This window comes from Diaphorina citri, unplaced genomic scaffold, assembly GCF_000475195.1.
Source record: "Diaphorina citri unplaced genomic scaffold, Diaci psyllid genome assembly version 1.1 scaffold3645, whole genome shotgun sequence".
In the NCBI taxonomy this organism is placed as follows: Eukaryota; Metazoa; Arthropoda; class Insecta; order Hemiptera; family Psyllidae; genus Diaphorina; species Diaphorina citri.
Window position 1 is genome coordinate 7,232 of NW_007381045.1, and position 9,478 is coordinate 16,709.

The window sequence follows — 9,478 nt, forward strand, 5'->3', positions numbered from 1 at the left end:
ACAGAATGAACGCAGCACAAGAAAATGAGACATATCTATCAGAAAATAATCGAGATCCTGACGAACCGATAGCGGGAGTGACATAGAGCAAACATGGTTATGAATCGACGCTGTTTCTAGCATACAGAAGTCTCTGTCTCGACCTATTGTCGCGGTCAACAGGACTGCTGCGGGAATACATAGTGGTGTCTACCTATTTAAAATCCAACCGTGTTTGATTTCATCGCTTTGCTCGTCATTGATCGCTCGTTGCTCTATGCTCTATGCTCGCCGCTCCACTGTGTTCTTAGCCTTAGAGTAGAACATTATTGTTCTCATTCTGATTTTCGAGTGCCAAAATGTTCGTATCCGTTCTTTTTTATGAGCGTTTAAAAGAACCATAAACAACCATTTCCCAGCATGAAGTTTTCATCAAATCCTAACGGTTCTCTAGATTATTCATTCTTTGTTTGCGTGCATAGTGAGTTCCAAAAAGAGGACGAGGACAAAATGCGTAAGAAACGCACTGTTCTTTCTCCTCTAATAGGGCAATCTCAGCCCAGAGATGAGATACAACAAGGACCAGCAGAATGGTACAAAGCGACATACGGAGAGAGCGAGTAAGGAAGACGACTATCTATGATCTAGTGGAAACGCGCCAAAAGAATATCGCGGTATATGGATGGACCGGTCTCGACAGATAGGCGGTCCAGAATTTACATTAGCGCCTTTGCATAACTGTGGTCGTTCAGAACATGTAGCATTCAATGTGCGACGACATGCCACGACCCCAACTGATGTCGCACCTAGATTTGAACACATGTCACCGAATAATACTTGAGCGACGTATTTCCCTTTCGTGCAGTTGGTTTTTAAATATAAGATCTGAGTCCTTATAAATTAGGTACCCGCGGAAATTTGAAACGCTTTTATTTTTTTCGAGTGAAACATGGCATGTCCCAGTGTCAATAATAAAGTATATTATGATGTACCCGTAATTTTATCCAACAAAACTTTGACAAGGTCTGTCTGAAATCTACATGAATCCTTAACTATTTTCATGGAAAAAAAGACAGTTTAACCTTTGTTCAAAGTTCAAAAATCTCAACACCCAGAGCAATCTTTGTACATAAAATTAGTCATTTAATCAAATTATTTCTTTGTTTATTTATTAAAATAATGTTTCTAAATTGAATGTTGATGCTTATTGTTAATAGTTTTCATATTTTTTTCCACCTTACACTTTGTTGAAATTAACAAAAATACTAGCAATATAAAAATCCAAATGCATTTAATTTTTGGTTTTGTCAGAAGCAAAAAATATACTTGTATACGAATGTGTAAAAAATAGTGGAGATGTCAAATTTACATTGTACAGTTAGTGGAGATGTCAAATTATCCGCTTTATGTTTGAACTCTATTTTGAAAACTATTAAAATGTAAGATTCGTCTTATTTTCATACCAAAGATTTGTTATATCGGTCAGAGATTTCCAACTTCTACATCATATGAGCTTGATAGTCATGATGTAGGTAGCTATAGGTTTCTAATTATCTACAGAATGACTAAATCAAAATCTTTGCATGACACCATTACAGCGGTCTTGGCTAGCTCCAAAAAAATTATTGGTTCGAAATCTTTGTGCCATTTTGTTTTATATTATTTATGTACATATTGTTTTTTTTTATGATTTTGTACATAACGAAGGGCGGTATTATAAAATGTGAGATTACACATTTAACATAATAAGAAATGCCTTCGTCTTATCTTCAAAAAATTCCATTTAAATAGAACCCGCTTAAGTTTCCTATTTAGAATATTTCCATACCCAATTATTATTTTACATACACCTTCAGAAAGGGGAATACATATTATGTTTGTATACTTACCTTATTTCTTCAAATATAGATTTTTACTCTCAAGAATTCGTAAACCAGGTTATGCACATACTTGTTTCAATAAGGCTTAGCTACAATTTTAGCAACAACATCACTTACTTTGACACTTTCAACTTGATTAGAGTCAAGCTTTTACACAAATTTACCCCTGTAGCAGAGAACATTTTTTGGCGCTAGTGTGGGAATTGAACCCCAGAATATCAAGTAATAAGTCTAAAATAGGTAAATACTTTAACTTTGATTTACTTGGGCAGAGTTGCACTTTCCTAATAGATAATGTTGTTCCTGCAATACCCTTTGATATAGGTACCCACAATCTTGTATTTTTCTCAACCATTGTCACCCATAATTATTAATACCTATTATTGTAAATAAATTATGTATGAGTAAATTCTGTGTATTATATTTAAATACTTAGTAAGTACAAATTAACTATTTATTCCATTTAAAAGAAATGTTGGTCAAAATATTAAATAAAATTTCAATATTAATTATATGCAGCTATGTCTTATTTTTTACCTCCATTCTCAAAAAGTCAGAAATCTCTGCTGTTTTTCCCTCCTAATATTGTCCTGTGAAGGCGGCATTTCCCAAATTATTTACAGCGCTACACTACACATTGTAAACATAAATTAATACAAGTCGTAGCAATGCCTGTAATTGAATTAAAAACTTTCAAAAGGCAAGAGATAATAGTCGGAATGAGAGAGAGAAAAAAAAGAAGAAATTAATACTTTTAAAAATATAAAATGACATTTTAGAGGGAAAAAAAGGTCTCTGGGAGAGAAAGTTTGTGGTTTACCTCACTATGCCTCTATGCCCTCATGTGAGTGAGGGAAGGAAGGTCAAACAATCAATTTAACTGCGTGCATGCCAAGATAGAAGATGTGGAATCGGAAGAACAAATGTACCAGGAATACTATACTGAGGAGCGGAGTAGCTACCAATACTAACACACCCATAGCCATTGCTCCATGGAAACAACAGGAGAACCCAGCAGCGAAGTAAACAAACATTGTACTCTGCAACAACACCAGAAGTATGTACACCTGAGAATACACTAGCACTTTGTTCTGGATCGGGTATACTGTCCACACAGACTTGTGCACGTATGAGTACAACAGGAATATCAGGAGATGTGCGAATAGTAGAGACATGAGCGCAGAGACAAAGGTAAGTTTGAGTCTTGCTTTCTGGTTGAGCAGTCTTCGAAAGTTCTCGATGGGTGACACAGGTTCTTGTAGACGACGGAGAGAAGAAGAGAAGAGAAGACAGCACATTTCGATGAACTTTTCTTATAATGCTATTTCTGGTATAGGTACTACTTTCAAAGTAGAAAATCAGCAAATCCACCAATAATTTTATTGTTTTTGTAAACTTTTAATAAATAAGGAAGATTAAGAAATTTAACTGCATTTACCATCTGGTATACTACTTTCAAAATAGAAAATCAGCAAATCCACCAATAATTTTATTGTTTTTGTAAACTTTTAATAAATAAGGAAGATTAAGAAATTTAACTGCATTTACCTTCTGCTGGCTGGTTTACCTTCCCCCTCTTCTTATTCAGTAGATAGGTAATCCAATATCTAAGTACCTACGAGTAACGAGTATACATAGGTATTCAATGGAAGATCATTTTTGGTGTCCACAGAGGTATTCATTTTATGTTGTTAAGGCTGATCGCGGTCAAAGGCCACTTTCTATCGAAGGGAATGTTAGATGTAAAAGTTGTGAACCAATAGTGAAAAAATTCTACAGGTTTGGAGATTTATCAAATATGGCTTACCTTCAATGCCCTGTTACTGTTAATGGTAACTCGATTTTTTTTTTTTAAGAGGTTCGATAGAGGGAACTGTAACTGCTAAGGTCTTATCGTCCCGAAATTGATGAGAAAAGGAGGACAGGATAGGAGAAAGCCAGCCGTTCCGAGAACGAACATTATCCGTTCAGGATAAAATCCGCCCCGGGCGGGAATCGAACCTTACGAGTAACGAGTATACATATTCAATGGAAGATCATTTTTGGTGTCCACAGAGGTATTCATTTTATGTTGTTAAGGCTGATCGCGGTCAAAGGCCACTTTCTATCGAAAGTCAAATATTATACAGGCAGTAAAAATTGTTGGTGACATCCTGTACAAGGTACCTACTGATATTTTAAAAGATAAAAAAAAGAGGACGGTGCAAAAAAATCTACAAAATATTAAAGTGATTTGAATGGGATAAAAATTGAAATTGACGAAAAAAAAAAAAAAAAGGTAGAGAGAAGAATTGGAATAATAATAAAAAACTCAAAGCCCTTGTTATGACTCAACGATAGCTGTAGCTTAAAAAATAAATTGGGAATTTTTATTATTTTATTGAATTATTTTTATTTTTTCCCTAAAAAATATAGGTACCTACAACAATATAGATAAATAATAATAATAAAAAAAAAATGTTTTCTATTAATGGATCGAGTTGTACATTATACCTAAATACTCTAAATAGCTATAAAGTGATGTGCTTCAAATGAAGGGATGAGCTATGTCCGGACTGAAAATAAAATAAAAATGTTTAAATAAGAATAATAATTAAAATCAAAACCCCTAATTGATTCCTCCCTTGGGAATTCAACCCAGGCATCCTGGTTCCTAGACCAGTGTGGTCTCCGCCACCTCATAATGATCACGATCAGTAATAATAACACCTGACAAGGATTTCAATGGAACAAGCAGCACATTTTGATGTTTATCAAGCGTTTGACTTCGAGCTCATTCATAAAAAACTAAATACCTGCCTAAAGATAGTATTGTGGCGGCATTAGAAGAATCTGACCATCTCAAAGTAAACGAGATTTTGAATGAATCAACCGAATGAATGAGAAACTGGGGAATTCAATGAATGAATGAACCAAGGTTACACTCTTAGGACCCAGGTATATTACTATCAAGTATTCCACAAGATGAATGGAGAGAACCCTAGTCCATCTGAAAATAGTTCATCTTACAGTCTTTGTTGCATCTTTGAGAGAAAATTTCTGTCGAAACTTCCTCAACTTCTATCTCTATGTACAAAAATTCTATGCAGTTATCCAGTGATAACAAAACTCGACTGTCTAAAATCATTACTTGTTTTGCATAAATTATCTTCCAACCGGGAGCCTAAACACTTACATGATTTCAAATATGAAAGCTCCTAAATCTTCATGAACGTGGTACCAACATAACAATCAAGAGCTTAATCATTTTCTAATTAAAATATTTACATATGGACGACCCTCAAATTTTTTTTCCGGTGCATAAATTATCTTCCAACCGGGAGCCTAAACACTTACATGATTTCAAATATGAAAGCTCCTAAATCTTCATGAACGTGGTACCAACATAACAATCAAGAGCTTAATCATTTTCTAATTAAAATATTTACATATGGACGACCCTCAAATTTTTTTTCCGGCAAAATGGAATCCTAAATCAGGCCCCAATTAAAATAAAGATATGCACCACTCTTGTTTACAAAAAATTAATATGTCGTATGGAAATAGCATTGAAGGGGCATTATTTTAAATTTAGGGTTTAAGTAAACCTTACCGTACTTATAAGCAAACCCTTTGTACAAAATTTTGGGGTTGCAAACGAAAAGGGGGTTCCCTTATTAGGAGTATGTATGTTTCCCTTCCCAACATAGCTCTTCTGGGTGAGAATTAATCCTGTGTCATTTTCCATTAAGTAAGTTAAATTTTTGGTAAGGTAACCTCCATTCCTCCAACGCTAATGTAAATTGTCATCTGACTGGAGTACCTATGTAAGTTCAGGAGCTAAAGTATAGAGAGAACTGCGCTTTACGCAGTAGTTTGGTAAGTACTCGCTACTCGGATATCAGCAGTAGTAGTAGTAGCTATCTTTGAGTTAGGAGAGTTAGCTACTGTTTAGACTAGTTTAGAGCCTCACGGTAGGCAGTCCCTAAAATGAGACTGGTGGTGACAGTTCTTTTACCAACACCCCCAAACACGTCATCTATTACATTTTCATCATAAATTTATCAAATAGAATTATTAATGATTATCATGGTGATAAAATTAATTTAATGATATGAAATTATCGTCATTTCAAACTCAATTTAACCCAAGACTTGTCTGGCTAGGGGACGTTAAACAGAGAGAAGACTAGCGTCTGGCTGTGGGACAGCCATCGTTTTTCCTATTGACCTCATCAGTTCCAGTTTGCAGTCTTGTATCACAGATCCATTAGGTTTACAGGATAAAATCCGCCCCGGGCGGGAATCGAACCCGCAGCCCAGCGCTTACAAGGCAAACGCGTTACAAACCAAGCTGAAAAGGAAAAGAAGTGCCAAGTTTCAGTTCCAAGACGATTTGCCTTCCGAATCTTCTGTGCACCGGCATATAAGACGCGAACAGCGCTTACAAGGCAAACGCGTTACAAATCAAGCTGAAAAGGAAAAGAAGTGCCAAGTTTCAGTTCCAAGACGATTTGCCTTCCGAATCTTCTGTGCACCGGCATATAAGACGCGAAAGTGGGATCGTACAAAATAATGGAAGACGTTAGAATGGGGAATACAAGGAGAGAGGGAATGGGGTATGTTTTTAAATGGAGTCATTTGTCTTGTGGTGTCGCACTGATAACAGAGTCAAAGAGGAGAAGAGAAGGAAGAAGAGGAGAAGAAAGAGGATGTAGTCGAAGAGAAGAAGGAAAAGAGAGGCGGAGTAAGGAAGAGTCAAGGGAAGATCTACTTGAATATGTTAGCAAGTATCAAGGATTTAGTCTACTAATAAATAGGTCTGCACTCTGCAGACTGCGGGAAAATATGCTTTAGTAGAAAATCAGGACGAGAAAAACGAAAATCATAGGAACAAATAATAGAAGGGGGAATCCTCCCTTGATGAGAAGGTCTGCAGACTGCGAGAAAATATGCTTTAGTAGAAAATCAGGACGAGAAAAACGAAAATCATAGGAACAAATAATAGAAGGGGGAATCCTCCCTTGATGAGAAAATGTAATCTAATTAGGCGTAACAAATATGCAGATATTCAAACCATGTTAATTAAAAGAATAACAGACTGAATGTTAATAATGAGATATAAATCATGGTCCTATTAGCTGAACTTTGGATATTTTTTTGTCTCATTAAATTTATCTCTGTTCAAATTTGGGAAATGTACCTAATGATTTGGAAAATAGTGTCATTAGCTATTTTTTTTTCTAGAATTGAAAAAATAATAATAATAATAATAAAGGAAAATAGGTAGATTGTTTCCCTCATTTTCAACTTTTTGTAGGAATCTTACAAATAAGCTGAATATGCCATTATTTGCTTAGTTGACATCACAGCTAAATAGAATAAAAACATTGTTTTTTTCTTTTAAGTTTCGCTTACAATAGAGGTACAACATTTTTGTATTCTCATTTTATATCAGTGTGGCCATTACTTTTTACATCAATGATCTTAAACAGGTCATCATTACTATCAATTATATGTATTTAGGTAGGTAATTGTCAAATTAGACGTAAAAAATTAATTTCTCGCCACAGTTGTCAAGTATTTGTGTAGACATACTTTTTTTTTGATAACAAATTTTATTGAATTATTTTTATTTTTTCCCTAAAAAATATAGGTACCTACAACAATATAGATAAATAATAATAATAAAAAAAAAATGTTTTCTATTAATGGATCGAGTTGTACATTATACCTAAATACTCTAAATAGCTATAAAGTGATGTGCTTCAAATGAAGGGATGAGCTATGTCCGGACTGAAAATAAAATAAAAATGTTTAAATAAGAATAATAATTAAAATCAAAACCCCTAATTGATTCCTCCCTTGGGAATTCAACCCAGGCATCCTGGTTCCTAGACCAGTGTGGTCTCCGCCACCTCATAATGATCACGATCAGTAATAATAACACCTGACAAGGATTTCAATGGAACAAGCAGCACATTTTGATGTTTATCAAGCGTTTGACTTCGAGCTCATTCATAAAAAACTAAATACCTGCCTAAAGATAGTATTGTGGCGGCATTAGAAGAATCTGACCATCTCAAAGTAAACGAGATTTTGAATGAATCAACCGAATGAATGAGAAACTGGGGAATTCAATGAATGAATGAACCAAGGTTACACTCTTAGGACCCAGGTATATTACTATCAAGTATTCCACAAGATGAATGGAGAGAACCCTAGTCCATCTGAAAATAGTTCATCTTACAGTCTTTGTTGCATCTTTGAGAGAAAATTTCTGTCGAAACTTCCTCAACTTCTATCTCTATGTACAAAAATTCTATGCAGTTATCCAGTGATAACAAAACTCGACTGTCTAAAATCATTGGTTCCTAGAGCAGTGTGGTCTCCGCCACCTCATAATGATCACGATCAGTAATAACACCTGACAAGGATTTCAATGGAACAAGCAGCACATTTTAATGTTTATCAAGCGTTTGACTTCGAGCTCATTCATAAAAAACTAAATACCTGCCTAAAGATAGTATTGTGGCGGCATTAGAAGAATCTCTGTACCTACTGTGTTTTCCAAAAGCAAATTTGAAACTCTTCTACTCTTTTATACTGATGATTTCTTACCAAATATCTTGTCCGTACGTACTTACCAACACTTAGGTAAGTCTTTTAATATCAGCCTGAGCCTGTAGTCCGACTAATAATCATAGGTTTACATTTTTAAAATTTCTCATACCTATTTAATTTTAATTTTTTAATTTTATAAGTTTCCATTTATTGATTTTTCAGAACACAACTCTCTCATCAAAAAAAATTGTTAACAAATGGTATACCCATCCGTAAAAGCCGAAGCTTGTGCCACGGATGGGGAGTTCATTGGGTGTAGGACGACAAGAATTGATTTTTAAAGGTGTAGGTGAGTACTACCTTTGTTTATGGATTGAGGTGTACCGTGTACCCCTAGCCCTAGAACGATTTTTGGCCTTTTCATGAACTCCAGCTACTAATTCCTAAATTTGTTATGATTTTCTTCAGCACATTTTAATTCTTTTAGAACCTTGACAGCTTATAAATTGTTTTTACCTACTGTGTTTTCCAAAAGCAAATTTGAAACTCTTATTCTACTCTTTTATACTGATGATTTCTTACCAAATATCTTGTCCGTACGTACTTACCAACACTTAGGTAAGTCTATTAATATCAGCCTGAGCCTGTAGTCCGACTGATAATCATATAGGTTTACATTTTTAAAATTTCTCATACTCATACCTATGATGAAATTGTTTTCATACGCATAGTGAAATCCATAGTTATTCCTATTTCCGCCAAAAATTTGGTTCTCATAATCCTTCAGATGACCCTGTAACCAACAGATTCCTGGAGATTCGATGAGCTCGAGCTATTGTTAATGAAATTGACTGAGTGAATATTGACAGGTGAGGGGCCTGACGTTGAGCGCTCAAAGCTCTGACGCTTGAGGCTCCCTGTATGGTGTATTGAACGTTAGTTACACCCTGTTTGTATCACAAAATTAAATCAAAATAAGCGTTAGGTTGCGAGAGGAGGGGAGAAAAATAAACGGGACGAAATAAACAAGAGCTTTCTTTCTTTTTCTTTTAACAGGAAAGTTTCATTGGAGTCATA

General features: G+C 35.0%; 1 protein-coding gene across 1 annotated transcript; it reads right to left on the reverse strand.

The window, feature by feature from the left end:
- Positions 1 to 2,722: 2,722 nt before the first annotated feature.
- LOC113472028 lies at positions 2,723 to 3,428 on the reverse strand. The gene is made up of 2 exons (XM_026831567.1): positions 3,301 to 3,428; positions 2,723 to 3,186 (listed from the first exon to the last, which is right to left on the reverse strand). The coding sequence occupies exon 2, from the start codon at positions 3,155 to 3,157 to the stop codon at positions 2,723 to 2,725; it is 435 nt and encodes a 144-aa protein (XP_026687368.1). The 5' UTR covers positions 3,158 to 3,186; positions 3,301 to 3,428.
- Positions 3,429 to 9,478: the final 6,050 nt, after the last annotated feature.

What these genes read in the sequence shown, in the direction of transcription:
- LOC113472028 (XM_026831567.1), bottom strand. Translation starts at nt 3,157, where the DNA reads ATGTGCTGTCTTCTCTTCTCTTCTTCTCTCCGTCGTCTACAAGAACCT.